The sequence below is a fragment of the Varroa destructor genome, unplaced genomic scaffold (assembly GCF_002443255.2).
Source record: "Varroa destructor unplaced genomic scaffold, Vdes_3.0 BEIS01000001.1, whole genome shotgun sequence".
NCBI lineage: Eukaryota > Metazoa > Arthropoda > Arachnida > Mesostigmata > Varroidae > Varroa > Varroa destructor.
The window spans coordinates 21,920,419-21,946,474 of record NW_019211454.1 but is presented as its reverse complement, the minus strand read 5'-3'; the positions used below and the strand labels follow the sequence as shown (position 1 = coordinate 21,946,474).

Genomic DNA, 26,056 nt, shown 5'->3' with positions numbered 1-26,056 from the left:
TTTTAAGATCTAAAATAAGTATACATTTGTGGATGATGAAAAAGTGATAAAAACAAAAGCGGTCAAAATTATTACATCGTGTTTTTTCGATGGCTGATATTGGTTTTCTAAGTGGCTTCCGCACGCAGACCTACCAGCAGATCCCCTTACATAGTGATGAAGATATACTTCCCATAAGGACGCGTAAGGATGTCTTCATGTGTTTTGAGAACTACTATTAATTACAGTGACTCGTTCTAATATTCCTAAACTCCTTTCCGTTACGATAGGACTTTACAATGATCGATGATTTCTGCAGAAAGATAATGAGGAGTTTACTGTTGATTCTGTTGTCCGAGATGGAAACTCGGACAACAGAATCAACAGTAGAGCACCCCTAACTTGATTAATGCATAGCTTTAATATAATACTTTTCGCTCAGTTTGTGACGTTCGGGTGAAAAAAAAAAGACTACTTTACGGAACTTTACTACGGACCTACTAATCCGTCCGTCTATTGACGCTTGCAAGCGTACCATTAGAAACCTCGTGTCCGTTCATGTGGAATATAATTAGGTAACAGAATGGCAGATTTTTGCCACACCGTAAGTATCAAACATCGTTCAATTTTTTTTAGCAAAAACCTATACTGTCTACAGGCTAGGAGGGGTTGATGCTGATCAGTTTAGTCATGAAACATCTTTCATTTCAAGCATTGAAAAGTCATTTCAGTAGCCAGTCCATAGCCTCCGTAGTCCGTAGCCAGAACATAGGCTGTTTCAGTCTAAACATTTAGCATCTGCGGATAGGTTATCCACCTTTCTACTGCGTAGAAAGCCTATGTAACCCACTATAACTTTGTCACCTTATGGTGTCCTGTAGGACAATTGATAACCGCTAGATCGCTATTGTACCTGCACATTTGTGGCCTACTAGAAAGCGCTGGACGGGTGCCAGTTTCGCACTTTTTGACTTACGGACTGCTGACACAGAATCTGAAAGGCTTATTTACACAGAGTGTTAAGCCGCAGGTCAAGCTGGCCTTTTGTTCTGGGGGGGGCTCGATTAATGAGTTACTTGTTTAGCTGCACGCTTAGCTTAGGTCAGCAGTCCATGCATATACGCTGCTTGAGCAAACTTACGTTAAGTAACTTGGTAAGTGAAATGGTGATATATATATATAAGAAAGGTCTATATTAGTCGGATGAAAGTGGATAAGGTGCATTATTCTATAAAAGACAGATGAATCTTTGATGCTGAGGCTTGATCTTATGTGGGATGTAGCAGGCCATCCATCTAGGGACTCATCGTTAGGCTATGGACCTGAACGAATGCGCATAATACAACCTAAATTTTGTGGTCATTTGGCATCATTGAAACGGATACAGACATAATCTAACGCCAATATGAAAATGGTAGCACTTGTCAGCTCTTCTGGTTCAGATGTATAGGTTCCGAACAACGCGTCTGGCTATTTGGTGCCCCAACTTCAGTCGAGTTGTTGTAAATAACAGTTTAAGAACTGAATTTAAGGGACAGCGGGTCAAGTAAGCTAGGTTCGTTTAACTAAGCGAACGCTCTTGTTCAACCCAGTTATCTCTGGCAACTGATTTGTCTGGTAAGGCAATGCATTACCTTAATTGTATTCAAACGATAGCTTAATGGCGACACACAGGCAACGGCAATGAAAGATAGATTCGTTCAAAGATAGCAATAATCTGCTTGTCAAAGACGACCTTCCGAGATGATGCCTTCAACAATGTGTATCACTCTTTCAGTTACGCTTCGCTTCTTATTGTTTTTGTTATTGATTGTATTGCGAGCCAAGTTTCTTGAACACTGCCAAGTTGGTTTCTAGTTGGAAGAGGGTTTTCACTGGATTGTATGTTAAACCAAAGACAGTGTTTCTCCCGCATATCAAGTGGGGCGTCCTGCAGAAATAAGTCCTGCAAATACATTACCCGATAGACTCATATTAAATATCTATCGCTCAGAAAACTACCGTGTCGCGAATCAGAATCTAGAACTAAGTATTCGTCAACGAATAGTCAGGATTATCCGTGCATCGTTCCATAGAATCAATGTCATCTGATAGTAGCGTTGTGTCCTTTTTGTTAGTGAGGTGCGCGTGTGAAAAAAGAGTCACCGCGCAGGCCTATCAACTGAACAGTAGTTAAACAGGCTGAGCGATTTATCTAGTCCTTCTTATTGGACGAAATCTGAGTTGTTATTCATTTTTGCTATACCTTGTTATTGATTGTATTTCAGGCCAATGAAAGGCTTTTTGAACACACTGCCAAGCACTGAACATGGTTTCTACTTGGATTTTTATTTTTATTATTTTAACAGTATTTTTATAGTTCCTCTTTTCTTAGGAGTGTTTAATTATTAGATGAATTTTTTGCGAGGCTTAGACGAGCTTTCTGCTCTCCAACTTAATGTTGGGTCCTTCGTGTACAGGATTTCTTGTTGAATAAAGCGCTACTCTAGCTGTTGTTCGGGCAGCATCGGTGCTATCTTCTAGTGGCCAGTGGTCCGGCGTCAAGCGGGCTGCGTTTTCGGCTTGGATGAAGCAACTTTAATATTAAGAACGCTATGAATGTGAAGCAATACTGGCAACTGAGTCATCGCTAGCCTCTGGATAGAGAAGAAGGCTGTGTTTGTGATTAAAAAAAGACGTGTGCCAGCACATGACGGTGAGTGGGTGCGTAAACGCAAGCCAGCCAATTTAAAAAACGTGCGATCCTTGTATAGAGTTAGAAGAGAAGGCCTGCTGCCGACGTCTGCAATGAGCGTTTACTTTCATGGCGTATTCGGCCATGATGGCTCTTCATTTCAGTCTCGCCGCGCTGTTTGGCTTTCTCAGAGCGACAGAGTGCTGGCCGTTTCACAAGGGTGAAGCATGCTTCCGTCGATCGAAATGATACGGTTTCTTGTTCGTCCGGGTGTACTGTCACGGAAAGCGGTGACGACGGTGTGAAAGAGAGGGCGGATAGACAAAGCAAATAGCTAAGTCACGCAAGAACCGCACGCCGTTGTGTATGGTTCAATTGATGAGTGATTTTGTTTGCGGAACGGCGTGGCCTGTAGTTGGTGCCATTTTATCCTGGCGCGGAAATCTTATCCGTCAAGCAAGCACATATAATAGTAGCGTTCTTTTATCTGTATGGAGCGGCATGCGCTGTGTGAGCACGATCTAAGCTAGCGAGCCAAACGCACTGCCATTTTAAAAACGGGAAATTGTTGTATTAATTTATACTAGTCAATAGATGAAACGCTTTATTTACTATAACATTGCTTATATATATATATATATATATATATATATATAGTATCGTATCGTTTGGCTAAATTAAGAAAATCTAGATATTGAGCTCGGAGTGATTTTCGACGAACGGCGAATGCGTTTAGTAGTTAATGCAAAAAACTATTTTGCTCAAGCTTTGTATCAAAAGATGACACCTCGTTCTGTAATTAGGAAATAAGGCAAATGTTATCTCATTGAAGCCAATAAAAAGCTAGTTCATTGATGTACAAAGCTGATTGTCTTTCAACAGCGTCTTTTCTCAGATATATTGAGCGTCTTAAATAGCTTGTAACCTTGTGGTTAGCTTGTTTTACTCAAGTTCAGTGTCTCTGTTTGGGTCTTTCGGAAAACTATTATATTTAAGGCTTTCCATAGTTTGTAAACTGTCATTCAAGCTAAATGAAGCCTGAATAGGCACACCAGCTTGGAAGATCATGTAGTCCTTATTTCCATGTATCTGACACCTACAATCCAATGATTTTTACGACTTCATTCGAGAACGCCTTTTCAAAGGCGTTACATCTAAGCCTTTAAAATGACGCCTGGTAACACGCGGAATAGATTTTATATATATTCCGTTGGCTTAATCTAATCAGGAGATCTCTATTACCAATTGACACTTGGCTCGCTTTTTGTCAAACTAGCTCCTGTTTGATGCGCCTAACCCGCGGTTTGGAGGAGACAGTCTTTGCTTAGTTGAGTGACCCTAGCGTCGTTTGCGTTGAAACTCGTTTTAAAGTATCAGTCCTCGCGCATAGAGTATGGCTCGTTGACAATGAACTCATATCGAAAGCATCTGTAAACATAGTCTTCTACATTCGTTTTGTGATCGGTGCGAAGCTGTAAACTATTCTACATTTAATTTAGAGCGGAGTAGATGCTCGATGTGATCAGGCACGTTTCTCGTGCGCATGCAACGGTCTGCACTGGAATACCTCTGTCCGTAAACAAGCTGTTTTAACACGCTAAACTATTACTGCGTATCAGATGCGTTAGGTTTTATCTGATATTTAGGGGGAAACTCATGTCAAGAATGATCTGTTCGTGATCAGTGGATCTAACATACTAACTGGTAACAGAAATATATGATATAAGGTATTTGGAAAAGCAGCATCGGCAACCCAGCTGTTATACAACTACGCCTTTCATGGATTCGGATTGGCTAAAGATTATGGGTCTCTTATCGAAACATTCAACTTCAGTTCAGATGACCAACTTGGCCTTCTCTGCAAGTGCGAATCACTTGCGCGAGTCTATCACCTTGTCTATTTAGGAATTAGGATTTGTATGTGTGATTTAAGGTTTTCGAGAATCCGTGAAAGAGCTTGCTCAGCACTACAATACCTACCTACCTACCTACCTACCTACTTACCTACCTACCTACTTACCGAAAACCCAATGCTAAATTGAGAGAAGCAGAGGTAGAAGTCAGAAGTTTTTTTTGGAAACTTTTATTGAGACGACTCTGATTAAATATCCCGAGCTTTCGTGACGCTTTACAGTCAACGCCATGTACCAAAACCAGGATGCAGACGACCAGTGTTTCTGAAGTATATTTAAAAATCGTAAAGACTGGGTCGTTTCGATTTTGTTTACTGAACTTTGTCAGATGATATTATAGCATATATTGATAAAGTACGATTATAATTTCGTTAGATAGCAGAAAGGACGGCAGCCCTCTTCGAGCTAAACTGGAAACAAGTCGCCTCTTATGTATGTATAACTGACGATAAAAAAAAGTCCGTTCCACTGCATAAGGCTAATAAAATAGACACCGAGTCCCTATCTCAAGACGAATGCCATTGTAGTGGTGTCGCAACGAGCAGAGGCGAACTGTCCTAAACTAAAAGGGAAGGGTAGATGTAGGTTGCGTCCACTTTCCTCGCAGCTAGAGCCATGCGATTTAGCAGTCGCTGTCAAAATGTCGAAGATGGAGCATTTCTATTAGCAACAGCGTTAGGATTTGTATAACCAGCGTTTGGAGACCGAATACCGGCTTCTTGTCCGCAGCCTCGTTTGCCGGCTTTCTTAACCATTAAAAAAGGGAACTTTATTCAGTCCTTACTCCTAAGCACTGGATAGCTAGGAACATTCCGCTAACTTTTTAGGAAGCTGTGATTTGTGTTCTTATTTGTAATAATTGCAGTTTTGTCTCCGTGTCTACGCTCTCAACTGTACCCTCTTCGAGACTGAGGTCACAACCGTTGTCACCGTCTTACTTTCGCACAGTTTTTGTAATAGTCTCTCACATGGCAAATGTGGTGAAGACTGCGATAGGGGCGCAACGATATGGCGGATGCAGATATTTTTGAAGAATCTATAAAGCATAAGAGAAAAACGAATGTTTTCCACTAGCTGAATTCTGGTTCGATAATGTACCGACACGATATGATCGTCGTTCCAGGAATAACAACGTTGTCTGTGATACAGAGCTTGACGGTACAAAGAGTTTGGCCTACTGGGATTACCCTACTCGGTGGGGTTCCACAAGCAAATGAGTAAACACTTGTTACTATCTTCCTGTTGCTTTACCTCTGCACATGTATTATTGTCAAATATAGCATATATAATTGCAACGAGCGCTATTGGTGGAACACGTATCTGGTCTAAGCCTTGCCTCAGCGTCCCAATTTGTTCACAGCAGGCGGCTCTGCCTGTCCTGGGTACGATGTATCTAATAATAATAATGTCACTGAGGCCTGTCCATGCCGAACGCAATTGCGTTGAATAGCGGCTGCTGAGCTCGTGTGAAAAAGGTATATGATAAGGTCAAGCTGATGTTATATAAAAGCAAAACTCGAGTAAGTACATCAATTAACAGCCAAGTTGTTGGGATCGACTTAATATGATAATGCACTATTTCGTCATCGAGGAAACCAAATTTGGATTTTATGCAGTCTAGAAGCATGCCGTACCCGCTGCGGGATTCAATTTACAGTTCTATAGTTATTATATAATGTCTTTTTTTTTTTCATTAGCTAGCTAATTGAGCATTACACAGCTGCAAAGATTGTACTACTTTGTTACTTCCTAATCAAGCGTACAAAGTTGTAAGTTTTCCGTCGGCAACATAGCGAAGTTGTTTCACAGTTTTATACAACTCGTTAAAATAGCAGCTTAGTTAAAAAATAAGAGGTACAAAATCAGGTAGTCCTCAACCGTTTCTGTAATTCATTTGTGTTTGTTCTCTGATCTTTCCTTCGCTTACTTTTTTTGCTCAGGCTGCACTTTTTCCAACTAGTATCGAGACGGCTCACCCTATTTCGTTGGCAGATTTAAGGAGGGGGTTTCAGGCAAAAAAATTTCAGGCAAGATAGAGATACACTGGTTCCTCACAAGCTGTTTTACTGGTGCTTTTTTTCTACTGTGTATGTAAGTTAGCGAGCGTGTTGGCCGACTTAGGTCCTATTATTACTTCGGGCGACTTACGTTAGACTCCGGATACTTTTTGAAAAATGCATCGATAGCCACATAGCAGATCCATATGGCACGAATTTTTGTTAATAATAACTCAACTTTATAGAACTCAATAGAAATATGCTATAACGTAATGCTGGCGTTGTGCCTTGTAGAGGCTCAGTCCAGCAACAGACAACCTAGTTTTTTTTTTAGAAAAATATAAAAAATATTGTTTAAATCTTATGCTTAGAAAACGTTACTTGCGCGAAAAACTAATTTTCTACTTTCCCTCGGAGAAACTCAATTTCGCCTCCAGCCATGTTTTAAATACAGGTACTAACGTGTATATATATCATGGTCAAAGTAGGTCGTACGCTATCCTTTTGGCGAACGCAGCTTCTCAGAGAGCTCAGGACAAAGCCTATTCAGATTTTTTTTGACCTTCTGACTACGCATGATTTGAAACCTGCACATCGAACGATTTGATGTTGTTCATCGAGTTGCTTCAGAAGAGGTGAATTCTATAATAACTAAAAGTGAAGTAAAACGTAGTATTTACAAACTAGATAACAATGTAGAGATAAAACCAATTCGATTTTACGGATACCTGTCGTTTCGAGGTACTGCAGCAGCTACCGTGTGTACGTCACATACGTATTGGGTATATCGATAGAATAGACTTTCCGGCAGGTCCCTATCAGGGTGCACGACAGGGAATTTTTTTTAACAAAGCTCGGTCATTTCTATAAACTCTTTTTTTATTATTTTGTTTTATTATTGTGTTAGTAGACGTGTTGAACGAAGCTAAGGAACTTCTATCGGAGTTTTTCGAAATGCACAGCCTGAAGTCAGGGGATAACAGTTCGCACCTGCTGGATATGAATATTCCTTACTAACCCTACCTATTCCGCTGCAGCTTCTGTCATTGAAAATCCGAATTGAAAAGTTAAAAGAGAAAGGTAACAACGGTTTACCCAGCCGTTATCTATATCAAGTATGCACTGCTCTACCACTTGATTAGAACCGTTTAGTTTTTTATAATTATAATAAGCAACAATTGCGTCAATTCTCCTGTCCAAGTAGGCGGATCGTTGACATACAAAAAAAAAAAAAAAAGCTAAATTGAGCAAAGCTCATTTGTATTTTTCCTTATCGTTTTTTTCTAATGATACCCGCATCGGTTCTGAGGTCAACATTGGGCGCCCTTTTGTAGCGTAGTGATGATAACGATGTTATCATTTATGAGTAGAAGAATACATGCGCCTTTCAACGATCGGTACGGTTGTACAGCTCACGGAGACCCCACACCCGTTTTATCGCCGGGCACCTTTCAATGTTATATTTCATGAAAGCGGTTTCATTGATGGGCGGACACATCGATAATAAGTACGCAACACAACAGTGATATACGAACGTCTTCATTGACACAGGCGTCAAGAATAATAGCATTTCGTAAACTAATTTGCTAGAAAAAAACACTTGCTAGCTAATTTCGTAACGTATCTACCAATGAAATAGTAATACAACAGTCCGTCATTGGCCAAATATAATCCTCCCCGCTTTGAGGATCGTTTATAGCCATAGGCTTGTAGAAAAATACAATGATAATTATTGAGAGGAAGGAGGTTTTCTACCATACGTACCACCTGTTAGGAGTTAAAAAAGCCAGGCCTGTCACGAGTTCGACCTACGCAAATAGAAACTTTCATATGACAGTCAGTTGGAGTATAGATGAGCACATAAATTAACGCTATAATCCGTTCACCGTCTTCTCTTCGATATCAAGTAAGACGATTGATTACCTAAACAACTTGAGCCTTGTATCTATTTTGCCTCTTCCCCGTCCTTGTCATCTTCATGTTTTTACTTTTGTATGCAGCTTTTCAGTTAGCTGTCCGGCCAGTTTGGCTCTATGCAGACTTAAGATTATATGATGTAGTGGTACGTGCGCAGACGTTCATATGTTGAAGCCCCCCCCTCCAGCCGACGCTCGAGGCCTCTTTGGGATAATGGTAGCTTGAAATAACGACAGGGGCGCACTTAAAAAGCTTTTAGCTAAAAGAGCTACCGCATCATTGTGAACAGAGAAGTTTTACGTACAACTTTACCTGTAACCTGCATAATTTCGAGTACAAAATCATTCGGGGTTTTTTTCGAGTCGACAAAAAAAAGGTTGATTTGCGCATTTATCTCTACCCTAGCTAGGAAATCCGTTATGCGGCTACGAACACGGTGGAAAACAAGTGCGTTGTACACACGGAACGGGAGAACACTAGTCGAGTTCTAGAAGCGCATTGGCATGGTGTTAGAGCAATCCGTTCTTATGGAAGTCTTCAGAAGTACTGCAAAAAACACTAACACAGTCAAAACATTCGCGTTGCGTTCGATGCGCCCTTAGCTTACCACTGGGAGAATATTCGAAATTATGCTTTGACTCAACACTGCTTGACACAAACGGCTACAAATGAAGATACTCTAACATATGATAAACCGCTTTGGTATTCTACAGGTCGGTGTGGGTTTTGTGGGTTGGATGTGTAGCCACTGCGCAAAACTTCCGACCAATATAACACTTAACTACGATTAGTAAAGATTAATAAAATGTAATAATCTAGCTCGAGCGAATTATGCAGGAAGAATACAGGAGTCCCTAGTGTGATCGGTGCTCAGCAGTCTCACAAGCTGATCGTAAAAAAAATACCAATTTCAACTCACAAATTCTTTTTCTACTTTATACAATATTCAGAACTTGTCGCTTGCATTACGACGTAAAACATCCTACTATGCGTATTTGTCTACTAATTGAATTTTGTGTATTGTTCAAAAGCGAAACTTTACTCATTCACGGTATAATAACTGCGATGTAGCGTTTCAACAAGCTTTCGCCTGAAACTATTCCTGAACACCTATTAAGTCGTAAGTAGAGAATTAGTATTGTTTACAAAAGGTACTACAGATGTATGTTTCCTTATCTGTCATAAATTATTCAGTTTGTTCGGAGCTCCACTTGGTTAATATTGTGGTATTAGCCGCTGTAGCAATTATTTTTACGCGCCAATGATGATAGGCGCCACAAGCGGCGGCCAAAGTTGACATACTATACAAAAAAACAAAGGGGAAATGAAAAATTCTCATACGTTACCTACCGTCTATAGCTAATTGGTAGACAAATATAGCTTAACGAGGTGGTTTAGGCATTACAGAGCAACAGAATTTTCGTTAAACATGTCGATCGGGAATAGGCCCACAAACATCGAATTACTTCAACACAACGAAACTACAAAGGCTCATTTGCCCTGGTGCTCTCACGACTAATGAATTAGGACAGCCCGTATCCGTGAAAGGAAGAACCAGAATAGCAAATGTTCAGCATGGCCAGTGTTTGTTGTCGAGTTTCAGAGTGCAGAATATACCGGGAAGTGGGCGACTGCAGTCCTTTGTAAATGCGTATGCCACTGAAGTTCACTTGCGGGCGTAAAATTAAAAATCGTTTTATTCGATGTCATAAACGTATAAATACGCCCTGATAGCCTTTCCAAATAGCGGACGCATATATATTTTTTGGAATCGATTTAAGTGCTCGTGTTGATTATAATAAGCATTATATATTGTTATATACATATAAGTAACGTTAGGATCAATGTGAAAGAACTTTCATACTTCATTTTAGATCGGGAGTCAGACGTTTCGAGGAATGCCTAATAACAATGGCATCGAACGTACCGAAGTTCATGAAAACTTGAAATTACCGTTGCAGCGACTTTCCTATTCACGATCACTATCGTCCGCATAGACAGCAAGCATACAATTTGCTCATCAACTGATGACGGCAAATTCTTAAATGTTGCCTCCTATTTTACGTCATAAAGACGTTCTGCTGTGTCCTTTTGGCCTTAAATTAACATCAACATTTACACGTTATATAGGTAAAAGGTTAGCTTGGAATAGGTCGATTTCAAAAGATCTACTGGTTTGACACCATTTTCGCTAATTTCGTCGTTTCGATAAACTCTTGTTGTCCTAGGCAACATCAGGCTCAGACAACAAGCATACAGTACGTAATGCCAAAAATTTCAAACCTGCTTATCCTGTGTTACCAAACAGGTGGGGTCCTACTAATAACTTTATCTATTCGAAACGATTTAGCCACCTAAGCTTCAAAAGTTAAATACTAAAGTGGTCATTAAAAGAATTTTAGTTTGTGAACGGACAAACTAGTTGCTGTTATTATATTATTGCGTATTTGCAACCTTGCCTGATAAATATAGGACCTTTCAGTTAATGCAAGACGCTATATTTTAATTACACTTGAAGAAAAGAAGCCAAGAATATGTACCAATTTCGAGATCCGTCAAGGCTCATACCAGCTGTTAAAATTGGACGGAAATATATGATAAGAGCAATAGTTGTTGCTGGTGGATTTCAGTGGGAATGCCTATTGTTAGGGGAGTAGGTCGATGCTTGTGTGTCAAATATCTTCTCTCTTCGAATTTTACTCCTCCAGCAGGGAAAGGCCCGACTAAGAAATCGACCGCTAACTACTTTCAACGTGACATTATCTCTCGGTCTCGGTGTATAAAGCAATACAGCTCTGTACAGCAGATCATTTCGACTTGAGGTCAAATGTGGGGTGTTCGGGATTATCGAACCGTGCGGTATTCGTTTAGCTATCGACAAACTCATGTCTTCATACACATCGATACCTATTGACTCGCGCGGTTTTTGAAACTATGGCTTGTGCCTTGCAATTAAATCTGTTATCGAACAGCTCCCGATATGTATATTTTGAATATTTATTAAGTGTTCTGCCATGAATGGTGGCATTATCGTGCCTGCTTAGATGCTAAGTTATTAGAGAAGATAGCAGGCTCGAAACGTAATACAAAGCGAAGAGCATCGTTCGTTACAAATGAAAATCACATATCTTGCCGATAGAAAGGGCCAGTAATGGCCATCTTCAACGAACTGCTAAAAGTATCCCGTGTCATATTCATAACGGTCACGTGTTTGACCGGCGTACTCACACGTTGCCCTTTGCTACGTTACGTCACTGTCTCCATGTCGTCTGACCGTCACATCTGAGCACTGAACATTCCGAATCGTGTTTATGTAGTGTCTTTCCAAAACAGCTTTTTATTTGCCATTATAGCCGAGTATCTATTTTACCAGCTGGTCAAGCAGTATCCCTAATTAAGGACCTATTGCTACGCGACATACAGCTAAATATTATCCCAGAACCGGTGTCCGCCTCGAAATATAACAGCCTGTTTGTTGTCAAAGGCGGATCCTCTTGTTCGAAAACCGGAACTACACTCATGAACAGTATCACCACAGCCCTGGTTAAGAGTAAATGTTTATATCGCTTACCTGAAACGGTCAGAGACTTCTCAGATCAACAACTGCCACGTGATTTTTTCGTGCTGCTGCTGCTGCTGCCTGCACGCCAGCCAATTTAGACGGAGACGCTTCAAGGACCTAGGCGAAAAACACGCTGTTTATCATCCATGATTGTGCTATGCACAGTCTAACAGATAGGCTGGGTAGTTTGCCAACGTTTTCTCAGTAGTCTAGAGGGGGACGAGTGGTGTACATTATAAACATTCGTATTCCACACACCCTTAGGCACACTGTGCATGTCAGTTTCCAGGTGTAATTTTTCACGGCTTTGTGCGAAGTTCAATGCAATAAAAACGATTCGATTCGGCACACAATCAAGGCAGATCATAAACAAAGGCTCCTAATCCACTTCTACTATGTTCTTCAATTATATATACGTACAATCCAAGACCTGGTTTAAATAGGCTTCATATTTGATCAGACGCAGAATAAATAATCGTTTTTTCTTCATGTCCTCTTGATCTGTCCTGATGATCCTCTTGATTGTATATTGAGTATGTTGGTTAGATTAGGTCATCGTGAAGAGAGAGTTTTGCCCAACTGTAGAAATCTTTACTTATGTCTGCCGATTTCATGGGAACGTTGTGCTTTTGAACCATAGCAGAGAGGTGCAATATGGAAGCGTGGCCTTCAAGGCTCATAATGAATTGAAATAGGTCGACGCTATACTGTTTTTTTCCTCTGCTGATCAGCGCAGAGCACTCATAGTGCCGGGAGAGTGTCCACCTTTGACGCGCTAATGGCTTCACCGGAGTAGATGAGTTCGACTTTGAAAGAGTGCTTTTGATTCATTCCTAAGGCGGCTTTCATTACCGCTACAAACCAATGACAAAAACTTAACGAAATTAATCAGATTAATTGATACATAGACATGTCTAAGTATATGCACCCGTATATACAGGTGGCCATATATTTAGTGAAACATTTGTGTCTGAAAACAATATAATATATATAACAATATAATAGTATTCATTTTAATTATTTATTATTTTAATTATTAAGATCCATAATTGAAACGATACTATCAATACAGGTTATTACGACAAAGCATCTTTAAAAGGGAGCCAGCTCGGCGGAAACGACGTCTGAAAATCTACTTGTAAAGCTTTTTGCAAGATTGTTGTGAAAACAAGGAGCAAATTCTATTCTTTCTTTTTTTGAGATATTCTAATATCCAATGAAAGGGATCAGCTTTTGGCTCTCGGGATCAAATAGTACCCGTCGGCGAAATCGTGTTACTAGGATAGCACATTTAACAAGCCTAACAAGTTGACAATTTTAGAGTTATACTGAGTTTAATGCCGAACGACCATGAATAAGCATGAAGGCGGTACAAGCTCGGTCGTGTCTGTCTGGCCTGCAATTCTCAGGATGGCTGAATTGTTGCACAAATTAAGTTTAGAAAGTTAAGACACTGACCTACGCGTATAGTACTTGTAGCTATTTGACCGTAGACTCGACAGACAAAGATGCAGAAGAAGCATCCGTTTTGCCAAAATGTGACACACCTTACTTGGCAGTAAATCGCACCATGAAAGCATTACAGGACGATCTTCCTCATATCGAAATGGACCTGCCGGTTAAAAGTGGGCCTAATAGTCAACTTTTCCTTGACTCAATGAGCCACAAAAATGCACGAAGAGCGATTGCGCCTTTATTGCAAGATTTAGAACTCTCAAAAGTACATTTTATATATAGCCACTGTATTCCCTTGCCGTTAAAACACGACAGATATTCGTGTTTCTTTTATTCTAATACTTGCGACTGTTATTGATATCTCTATCCACTCTTATCGAAGATTTCTAACTTATTTTAAAAATAAGTTGGAAAAAAAAATAACTGCTAGTATCCATATTTGCTTAGTATCTTTATTATTGAAACTATTATACTGATGTGTTGTTGTTGTTGTTGTTGTTCATCGGGGACTGTCAACATGTAAGACTCTATGGAAAGATCGTATCATATTTTGATGTAGTTAAATTGAAACTACGACGGTCAGATCATTATTTAACTATGTTAGCTACTCTTAGATGAGATCCTATCTTCTGTTATATCTAGCAGTATCAAATCGGACAAGATCGACCTTGTCCTTGATTTAATGAATCGTAGCTTTAATGAATCTGCATGCTTACGCATGCAGAGTGCTTGGAAATTCTAACAGCAGGATGCTGCTCGAGACACGGGATCGTTTTTACTATCATTCATTAGATGCGTTGTTGGCCGACTGAGTGATGTAAGACAATGCTACCCGTTTCCCATTCGTTTTCCTCATCCATACAAAAAGATGACGAACTTCCCTTTAAAAGTCCTTCGTCGATAGATTTTCGTCGCGTAAAACGAAGAGCTTCGAAATGGAAGTCTTCTTTGTATATTACGTTCCATAGCCTTGTGTGGGATTGTATGTATAGAAGATAATTCAGTAGTAAACTCGTTTCGTTTTCCGCTACAATTTAGCTTGTCTTGAATTGCTATGAAAATGTCCCGTCGCTTCTAAATGAAAAAAATAAATACGCCTAATGTTGGGAGCTATTGCGTCAATTCAGTCATTAATTATACGTGCGTCGCATATAATTATCGATCTTCTAAGCTTGATTGGAAGCCTTTGAAAAACAGAACCGTCGATATATGTAAGCAAATCTCGCTATAATTAATTGTGGTCAAATTCTAAGTTAGACATTGAAATACTGTTCCAAAGCAAGCAAGTTAGTAGTCAGATAAGGCTGTCAGATATTAAAAACATCACTAATAGTCCAGAATACTTACCTAGTTATCTTTCGTTCCTACAGAGAATTTTATGTTAACCATCTTTGATTGCCCCCCCCCCCCCCGCCTGCTGATCTTCAGTTAGACCAATGGGTCCATGTCCTGATGCAGTGCTAACATGTTTGTGTATTAAATTTAGGGACCAAGTTCGAAACCAGGCATAGACACTAGTTGGTGGTGGAGATTAGCCATCTGAAACATCAGTAAACGCCAGCACTGAAAACTCGAAACCTTTATAGTATAAAAATCCATACGTGGGCAGATTGTTTTATCTGAATATGACAAAACTGCTTATGCTTTTTTTTCTTTTGTCTTTTTTCCTGTTTCTTTTTCTTCTGTCGGCAAAGGTCACGCTGTTTTTGCACAATTTTGCCTTTTTGAGTTCATGAGCTATTTATGAATTTATCGTGTGTGAGTACTGCCACTTTACAGTCAGCTGGAAACTTATTTTGCCAACATGAGGAGCAAGCAGTCGACAGTTTCTTCCAAGTGAATTTCCGAAGTTATTACAACTTACCAGGAAAATCGATCACGGCCGCCAATGTGCTTAAAAGCACACAAACGCAGTCTAGGGAGTTGGTGTGTTATCAGGCTTCCAAAGCAACAACTTACCGTGATGGTTCCTATTTTTGATCAGGTCGGTCAAGGGAATAATGGTCAGTAGAGAACTTTTCGTATGCCAGAAGTGATCGAGGTGTCCTAAAACTGTCGCAAACACATTTCGATTTACTGCTTCATACTCTTTTATTGTTACGGCAGTACCCATTTATGCCAATCTATTTTCACGAGTTGAGTTGTATCGTTTTGTCTACGCCGCTGGTCCACAGTGAGTGATATCGAACAATCGCGTATAACGGCACTTGTTCTAATCACCTTGCCCATATACGTAGATACAAAAAAAAAAAACTGCCAAATTAACTATAAAAGATCAACATTTTTTTTAGGGATTCCACGAAAATCACCAGGAGGTGGATACCGAAGCCTAAATTTTTAAAGCCTTTATTTCGCGATGTCTTGTAAGGAGTAGCCATTATGAGGAAACGCTGGTTGTCCCATTACAAGATAACCAACCAATGGACACATTGAATTTACGACACGTATAGTACTGATATTTGGCTTGCTTTAGTGACTTTGCCGCTATGGGACCCATTACGATGTTCGACCTGGGCAAGAGTATAAACGCCGCTAATAAGCTCTAATTTTAGAGAACCCCATTCTAGTAGCCAAAGCGGACTTTAAAAATATTACGAACGGTTAGATATACTGCTTTTTTTTAACTGTTCTGCATGCGTTCTGTGCAAGTAAACACAAAAGTGACGAGATACCGATTGATGGGAGAATTGAGTATAGATAGAGTCGAATACGCTTCTTTGAAGGGTTCAGCTTTGATTTAAACACCATTTGGACGTTCATGCGCTCCGGCCGGTCCATGCACCTGTGACCTTCAGAAAGCTGAACCTGAATCTGAGAAAAAATTGAGTGTTACTTATTCTGTGAAGAGAAATCACCTCGTTCGCAACACAAACAGATGCCCCAATATACGAGTCTCTTTTAACATGCTTCGGATCTGTCTTTCTGTTTGAAATGTCTGTTCAGCTGCCAATGCAAGCGTTCGTAGCTATACTGTAACTCATCTGGTGCAACTCAGCTATCAAGTAACAACAAGATGGTTTGAACGAACAAAAAGACAAAAATAAGGCCTCATCGAACATTGTTGATGGCAACAGAAGCTGCCGCCCTTCGTTCCTCGATACAAAACTCCAGGCCGTATATGCACTTGTCTCTACACCTTCACAAGACGTTGGCCGAGCTATCGACAGTTGGCCAGCTTCGACCTGGTGAGATGCTCCTGCTAGCAAAGGAGAAAGAACAACGGGGAGCGGAAATTTGGCTTTGCCGGATCGGATGTGTAGGAAGTAGCGTCTAGGGTGAGCCCGGGAAGACATAGGGGGATATATTAATACGCAACAACTGTTGCAATTTACTTCGCCTCTTCGTTTATCCGCTGTCCATTGAACATTTAGCATATAAGATATGCTAAATGTCCTAAAGTCTTAGCGATTTGCGTAACGTGAATTAGTTTCTATTAACGCAAGCGTACATGATGCGATTTTCCGATTTACGGTTCCAAACAAAAATAAAAAAACATACGTGTATAAGGCGCGTAGCCTTCTGTTTGTTGCAGCAATAATATTAAGAACTGTTTTATAGCAAATAATAGAAAAAACCTATTTAAAAAGGCCGTTTAGCGAGGAGCCTGCCTTTAAATGACTTCAGCGAATTTTGCACCAGCGTCGAGATAGGCGGAGTGTCAGTGTGCAAAGCTGTTTTGCGCGACGAACTACCACGAATGGAATTATAGTGATATATCAGGATGCAGATCACATGCTGAATATGCTTGACTAACACATCGTGCCGAAGGATTGTGTTCCGAAACAACGTCACCGCACTGTTGCCAGCCAGCCAGCCAGATGGGTCTCGCTAATTTGGATAAATTAGTCTTCCTTAATCGGGAAGGGTGCCTACGCTGTACACGGGGAAAACAGGTACGAGCAGGCCACAGTGCCACGCCGTTTGTGCAAAAAAGCCGGCTTGCATTTCTCACAGTAGGACTTGGAATTATCAGTGTGCTTGTGAATACCGATATACTTCGCACAGGTAGCGCTAGCATCGTGGTCGGCACAGTTCAGACGAGCGGTCACGAGCGACAGACGACGGTGCAGAACGAAGAACTGGGACGGCTAGTTTAACTGTATTTATTGGGGAGTTTAGCTAAACGGTAAATCGGGGGTAAACGATTACGGCATCAATGTTTCATTAGCCAACCATTTTTAGTGTGATGATGATTACGACGGCCTGGGGGGAAAGCCCAGGAGTTCTTACACTCGTGTCGTAGAGATTAAAGAGTTAATTTGTGCACAGTATAGGCAGTAGTAAATGCAGCAAGGAGGAATTATATTCAGTAACTTAATGAATTTAACTTCATCAAGGTCAAAGATATCGAGACGCTTTGTTTTTATAACCTGACTGCTTCGACTTTGAAGCTTGTCGTTCCCCATTTATTCTTATTGAAGTTGTCATCAACGACGAGCAAAATTAGATATAATTTTGCTCGTCGTTAAGAGCTAGTATTCGTGTACATCGTCTCTCTAATTTTTATTTTGTTTCTAATTTGTCAGTCTGATACGAAGGTATCAATACCATCAGCTCATTTCAACGCAAGCTACGTACTATAATATGCTGTACTACGTCAGTTGAACGCCTGCACCTCGAAGGTCGGGTCCGCTCTTGGTATTTATACAGCTTTCTCTTATTATATTCGTTGGGGCTACTGTGAAGAAAATAAACCCGGATAGTTTGAAATGTGAATCAATTGCTGCATGTGTCGTCATGGTAGAACAGAATGACATGACCAAGGCGGAAACTTCATAGAAACACAAAATTAAAATTTTACTAGGTTTTAATTTTGATGTGTTTACAGAAAAACGGTGTCAATAAACGTTTTTTTTTTTTTTTTTTTATTAATATGTGTTTTCAACTTACCCTACATGTTCCTGTTCTGTAGCTTCTTCAGCGTGATGTCAAACCTCAGCCGCGATCCACTTTAGGCAAAATTTTGGATCTTACTTTAATGAGCCCGTCGTTGATTTCGCTTGAACGTGTCGGGTATTTTAATCATCTTGACTCTTCATATCTTCCTAATCATAACATTATCACTGCTCTTTCCCTCTGCTTTTTCTTGCGAGTATAAGGTGTTTACTACGTAACTAAAAAAGTAGATTTAATCTCCGAATGCGAGCATCCTGCTCAGCCCAGGCACCTCTTCGTGTAGTACTTTGGTAGATAGTCGTAACGCTTAAAGTTGAGTTCTTTGCATCAATTGCCTATCGATTCAGCTATAGATTTAGATTGCGTTTTTATTGCATTAGGGAAGAGGATCAACAAATATACGTACGGATTCCACGGATTCATATCTAGCAACTTCGTTTGAGGTAGAGGAAGACAATGGATGGTGTTTATTGTTTCCAACGCCGCAGGGCATCACCTCACTGCGCGGTCCATTCTCTATATGGCCAGCAATAGGACCAGCATTAGCTATAACGAAGCCGCGGCAATTAATATGAATAAAAATGTTAACGTACCAAAAGGTTCTCAGCATGCTATTCAGTTAATCATATTAAATGTCGCCATAAAATGATTAAAGTCGTCCTGTTCGTGTGAGCCTACTTGCCTTCGCTCTCTAGAATGCAGTATAACAGAGACGGATAAACCGCAACGAAAAGATCAACGCAGCACCGCAATGTACGGGGGGGTAAGCGGGCTGAGGATGAACAATAGCTCACCAAGCCGCTCCAAATCATTCTTGTATTACACATAGGAGGGTACGAACGTGCACACCTATATCAGTATTATGAACCAAGCTTGCCTACTATTATTACCTTCGTATGGTAAAGCATTGTTTTCAATGGTAATGCACATTTGTTTGTGTAAACAATAGAGAGATCCTCAGTACACGGTTGTGTCGGCCGAAGACTATTATTGTTATAAATGCACCGGCTATGCCTCATTGTCTTCACGGTATGCATGTCTATGCGGCATAGGGGCAAGCAGGGTATTAATACTTATAAAAATTATTACATTTTTAGACTAGTAAGCACTCAGTATATAAGGGGACTGCAAATCGCAGTTGGTAGTGGCTTTATTGCTCATAGCAATATATATATATATATATATACGACGTTTACCTCATTGAGCGGTAACTCAATAATGCGTGCATACTTCACATCTGCTTTTAAGCGTCAATGGATGTACATTACAATATGGGGACGAACAATGCATCTGGAAGGCAAGCAGCTTTATTGTGGTAGGGCAATATGATACCCTAGGAGTTGCCAGGGCGCAGAGACCAGCGCGCGTCATCAACGTGGGTCATCGTATGCTGTCCACAAAAAGAGAAACAGGCAGCCGAAGTAGGTGAGGGAGTGAGCAATACGGCATTCGTAACAGCAAGTCGTGAGGCCAGTGCTATTTTTCCCTTGAGAGGAGCTTTACAGACGAAGGAATGGACTGGGTCAGGGTAGGGGGTTGTGCTGGAGGTACGGGCATTGGAGATGCGAACGCGATAGCGCAGGAAACAGCGAGGCAACGAGCTAGCGAGAGGTCGACGCCATAGTCGTAATTCGAATGCAAGTATTCCAGCAACACAGGCATCGAGGGAAAATATAGCTCGCGACTCCAATCAGCTGCTGCCGCCGCCCCTGTCACTTCCATTTGTCAGCATCACAGCGAAGAAAGAAAAAGTGAGAAAAACTAGGCGAGAATGACAGAAAACACGAGCAGTTATTTGGCTTAATTGAGTTTCGTGTGCGCTTTTCGCTAATGCAACGTCCCCCTCGCTTCGCCGTGGCAGAATCCAAAGCCGAAAACCCGGTTCGCACTAGTGGAAATAGAACAACAACAGCTTGTGGTATATATGATATACTATTAGAAACTATGATAAGCCGTACCTATATCCAGCTCATGGATCTACGTCTGCGACACCCATACACTACACCGTATACACACGCATGTATTGGATGGAATATAACACAGTGCATTAAAATTAGAAATATACTTATTTATATGTGCCGACAAATCAAGAGACCAGCGTCATCGTCGAAGGTCAAAGACATCCGGGTGCATGCGGCGTAAAACCGTTCAGTGCAATGATTTGCTCTAATCTTGGAAAAAAGCGAAGGCCATTCCAAAAATCGTGAAGACCAACATATCTATTTTTGGACTCGGTTGATGAGTTCTTCAGCTCAACGGCAAAGATAGCGTTGCTTAGAGGATGTGCAATGCAATCCTTTTAAAATAAGCCAATCCACAATAGAATTTTTGCTCGTCCGTTACGATTGTCCTCGTGTTACGGCGTATTGCCTAAATTCGTGGAAGTTTCTCTAATCTAAATAGGAGTACGCAGTGTCCCGTAGTGTTAATCAGATCATTACTATCTTCATCAACTTAAAATCTAGTACGTGCTTTATACAGTTGTCAAAAATTTCATTAGGTATAAAAATTTAGTTTTAGGTAATCAAACGAGAAAGCGCTGCTATCTGACTATCGATTGATAATGTTGTTTTAGCTATTAAGGTAACAGCAAATGTAGTGCATCCAATGTATTCAATGCAGACCGTATTGCTAGCATTATAATCGATCGCAAGCTTATCTATCTCTGCGAAAACGTTCCTCTTCTAAAAGAATAGTTTGTCTTCCTGTAACATGTCTTCCATCGATGTTTGCTTTATACCAAGTGTATATTTCTTAACTACTAATATTTCGACTTTTATTGAAAAACAAAATGAACCTAAATTGCAAAGTCGTTCTTATACAGCAGCTTCGCCGTTCCTAGGCTACATTCTCTGGGGCAAACTGAGTGCGTGTAACGTTATATAGAACCCCCATATAGTGTCATAAATTATAGCCATTCCAGTTGAGTGGGCCAGGATGGGTCGAAAGCACATAGGCCAGGATTATGTGGGGCTTGTACGAAGCAAAATGCTATCAGTTGTCAATAAGACGAAAAATCAGTCAGAAAACTAAGTTGCCTGAGAAAAAATTCCGTGCTGTCGGCACATACATATATGCGTATGTGTGACATTTTAAAATAAGGCGTCATACCCTTGTGTTTTTATGCCTTACCTACTCCGAAAGTTGTGTGTAACAGAACTTGTGACCGCGGTATTCTCCCAGCGCACAGAAGAAGAAGACGCACTAACACCGATATAACTCGAAGGTCTTACCGTATTCGTCAGAGTTAAATTATATTCGTACGACGATTATTAAGTTAGTCAAGATCTGCTATAGCTCAAGTACCGTACTTGTTACATTTCTGTGAACTTGCGTGGTACACTGAGCTCACACGGGGAGTTGATTTGATGGCGGCAGAACGAACCAGGACGATCCAGCCGGGACAGCTAGTGCGTACCTTTTTCAGTGTGTTACTACGGTAATCGTAATTAAGAAGCATGTTGCACCACTGCTTTAGACCTCAACATTGGCAAAAGTTGACAGAAAAAAAAGGAAGAAAATAAGAAATGCAGGAAAACGTAAAAAATTAATACATTACAAAAGGTAACATATTAAGTTTAATGGCTGCTTATATGGTTGCCATGCCAATCCGTTGCAGAAATCGATAAATCCAGCCTGGCAGGCTTTTGATGCTATATTTAAAAATAGGTAATTTCAAAGGCGTGTTCACATGAGGTAAGTAATAATGCCAATGGAAAATGATTTTAAGAAAGTAGCCAGGACTGTACACTGTCGCCGAAAAATGTATTCTAAAATTTATCAGATTCTTTACTAAAAGTATTTTATTTGTTGTACACCAGATCACTTAACGGTAATTCATTCCGCTACTTGTTACCCCTTATGCAGGAGTGACCAAGCCCGTATCTCTAGTTCCGTTTGGTTCGTTATTACTGGACTTGAAAAAAGGCTGGTAGAAACCTAGTGCAGCGTCAAATTCAACACCTTTACTGCATCAAGCATACCTAATCAAGCCGAAACATCCCCCTTTACGGAATAGGCTCTCTGCCCCCCAAAAAAAGCATAGAGTTGCACAAGTCACGGACGCGGGCCAATTGTATCTACGAGTGGCCATGCTTTACGCTTACTGTGCTACAGAACAAATGCTAAGAAAAAAAAAACCGTTTGTAGAAGCATTTCATCCCTACAAAGCCCATACCTGCTAATCACGAAGCTCTCGCAGATTTAAGCGCGGCAGAGTTAATTCCGTTTACATCATTACATTTTTCCTCATCGCTCGAATTGGCTGCAACCTCCAGATATGGCTGTTATTAGATCATTCAGAGTTTAACTTAATATAGTTAGGCAAATTATTATGATAGAATGGTCTTAATTGATGACATAGTGGGGTCGGCGAAAAGTGTGCTAGAAGCAGATATCATTAGACAGTGGATGTTTTTGGCACAAGCTTATTGCACGTGCAAAAAGAACGTTTGCACGTTTATTGTGCCGTGCTAATAAAGTGAGCAGCGCGCTTTGCTGGCGATGTCGGTGCGTGCATATTCTGGTACTGTAGATAGTGTGACCCCTTCACAATGAGCAACCTGAACGGACGCGGCTCTGAACTGCGCTCTTGCTTATCTCTAGCGACCTAACTCTAACTAGCTTAGACTGCACGCTGACTCTTTTTGTATGTATGTGTTATTTTAGGTTAACTAACAGGTGATTGTCACTGAAAAATAACACGTCAAATAGTAGGATGGTTTGCTTTAGGTGTTCGCCTAACGCACAGCACCTATATTTAAGACAATAAAAAAAGAAAACGATATGTTTAAAAGTGTCATACATCTAGGACCTGACGCGTTTGGGGAACCGTTTGTCGGTAGGTTTTGACGGTGCGTTATCTTAGCTTCTTTCGCTATGGTATTAAATCAATTCGCTAGGCAAGCTCAAAACATCTGAAAAGCATGATACTTTAGCCCTGTTGCCGTTGTACGTCGACATCACGATATTTTCAAAAGACGATTTTAAGACAGTGGCTCATAAGCATGAACGTAGTATATATGGAGGTGCCCATTACGGTTAGCCTGACTTTGGGGCAACTTAGCCCTTGTTTGTCTTTATAAGCAATCGGCCAGATTTCATTCCACGTAAAACCCAAACGGTACTTGCCCGTATAAGCCCACTTTATCTTGACCCTATAGACTCAAAACAGTAACCTTTATAAAACATAGCTTCCTGTCAATTCGCTTTTGAAAATGTAGCCGTGATACAGGCGAGACTGTTGTTTGTCGTAGAACAGAAGCAATTGAATAAGAAAAACCTACCCTGTCCCTCAAAGCCTCACTCGTTGAAACTCTGATGAAAACATCTAGTGACGCATAAACCTAGAGTGCACTCTAAATCTGACCCGTGAGAGAAATTCAGAACGTTTTATACTATCAAAATATAAAATCAACGTTCCCGTGCTGAAAAAAATCGATTGGCCCACGTTGCCGCTATCTCATATAGCTACTATATTGGGTCAAGCAGCCCGTCGTTATCGGCAAGGTATTGCCAGTGCTAACGCTCCCATAGTTAGAAAGCATTGTTCGCGCCCACAGGGTAATGGGGACGCTAGCGAAGCCTGCTAAAGATGACTTCACCACCACCTCGTTGGCGGCTCGAGTGAAGTAAAAATCTCTGTTGGGGGGTGTTACGCACGTGTTCACTCTCGTATAGACTTACTACTAGGAATCGGGCTAAAAATGGCAGGTTAGCGGCTTGAAAAGGCTTTGCAACTGCTACTAGTAGCGCTCGTGCGATGACGATACAACTGTGAAGGACTTCTACTATCGACACGATAATGTTCACAGCAGGACTTCGACGATCGTTCTCGCATCTCTTGCCAATCTCTCGGTTGCCAAGTTCTGTTTTATGATCAACGGGGGTAAAGCAACAGAGTGACTGCTGCATAAATCTACGTCATAGCTTTGATCCCATTTTGGGTAGCGATTATGGAATATTTTACAGAATACTATCGATTAAAGGTTTCCTTAGGGTTAAAATTGTTTTATATCAAGTAGACTCCAACGTATGAGCTTAGTTTATGGCTGTAGAAATGCGCATTCGTTGGTGTAAGAAGAGCTACCGCTCTATAAATATTACAGGATCACCCTTGTTAACAGTATTACTATTATGATTAAAGCTATCGACTAGAGTCGGCTGTTTTATTACAGGTGTATATGGCTCGTAAAAACAAGACTAAAAAAGTATAACATTAAAAACTAACGCTGAATTAAAATGTCTATTAGTCTTCTATAGGCATATGTTTGGGCTGATGGCTTTTCGTTACCTCGGGAGATACGGCATTCGTAATCTAACGTTCGTTTTTTCCTACAAACAATTTTTTCCTACAACAAACGGATTCGTCCTGTTATGACGATAACTATGGCCATAAACATTTTTCAATTACATCTATTAAAAAGCAATAAGACAACACTCAAGCTTTGGCTATTCACGTGTGCCCAACAGGCTGAAGCAACAGTACCACCAAACTATCGCGAAAAATATTAGTGTTAACTTAGATTCAATAACTGCATTAGTTGAAACAGCTGGTAACGGATATACTGGCAACACGTTAGCATCAAACCGATACCCTTGGAAAAAAAACAGAATTGGCAGCTCAGATGAAGTTACCTGGAAGTTCAGAACCATTCATTGTAGGGCAATATCACTCGCAGTAGTCTAGCTCAGACGGTAATGGGAGGGTAGCTGCGAATCTTTTAGCGTGTGCCTGGCTAAATTCGTTACATTTCCTTCTGAAAAGTTTTTCTTTTAATAATCTTACGTTTTTCTTCTAATGATCATTACAAAGACGAGTAGAACATATCATATTAGCTTTGAAGGACGACAATTTTTCCCACCTTTTTTCGTTAGTTATTCTTCGAATGTTTGAGCTGGTAAAGTTGATAAAGCAGAGCGTACTCGTTAAGAGAACATAACTGCTGCATTGCTCTGTCTGGTCCACTGCTTAATCGTAACATTTGACGTAGTATATATAACATCGATCTAAGCCGAAATGATACTGTTCTTTCAAATTCATTTATATATATGTAAATATGCAACTATATGGAGATAATGGTGGCGTAGTCGGACATCTAGTTCACACATAGTGCTGCGGATAGCAACATTGCTCCTGGCGAACTGCACCACATACAAATTTGGGCCGCATTTACCTAATACTTAAGACATGATTAATGTTCGCTGTGCGCATCTTTTGCATTTGGTCGCGATATCATTCGCTGACATACTGCCGCGTATTCTCCGGTTCATGGTCAGCTGCAGGCCACGGGGCATCACAATCCGGTATGGTATGGGGTCACCCGACTCTGATGACAGATAGCATATTGTAACGCGGCCGCAGCTTTGGTTGCAAAAGTTGCTTCCCCAACCTTCGTGCCGTACTCAAATTCGTGCTTTCGTATGCTCGTGCTGGTCCCAGACCATTCCGCATGTTCCAGTGCAGTTTCCCAGTCAGAAAACTTCTCGAGCAGTACGGGCACGGCGAAACTCTCCGAGAATAGCAGTAAAGTAATTCGAACGGTATCAAAGGTTCGTTCTTGTGTACAATACCCAAGGGAGCAGCTTCTGGAGCAAACCGTGCCTTGTTGTCGAACCGCACGCTCGAGCGACCCGTTGCACTATGAGTTTTCGACAGCCCTTG

General features: G+C 40.7%; 1 protein-coding gene and 1 long non-coding RNA gene across 5 annotated transcripts in view; one reads left to right on the top strand and one right to left on the bottom strand.

Annotated features, from left to right (window-relative positions):
• The window catches only part of LOC111243371 (uncharacterized), a 41,896-nt gene that overhangs the window by 6,877 nt on the left and 8,963 nt on the right, over positions 1–26,056 (top strand). The window contains exon 1 of one of the 4 annotated variants that reach the window (XM_086976742.1): positions 23,088–23,233. The exons of the other annotated variants lie outside the window; for them this stretch is intronic. Within the exon in view, the coding sequence (XP_086832868.1) occupies positions 23,179–23,233 (55 nt within the window). The 5' untranslated portion in view covers positions 23,088–23,178. Of the gene's footprint in view, positions 1–23,087; positions 23,234–26,056 lie in introns of those variants that run through there. 4 annotated transcript variants of the gene reach the window in all.
• Positions 19,511–22,782, bottom strand: LOC147758382 (uncharacterized). The gene is made up of 2 exons (XR_015318532.1): positions 22,571–22,782; positions 19,511–20,281 (listed from the first exon to the last, which is right to left on the bottom strand). It is a non-coding gene; the product is annotated as an uncharacterized LOC147758382 (long non-coding RNA).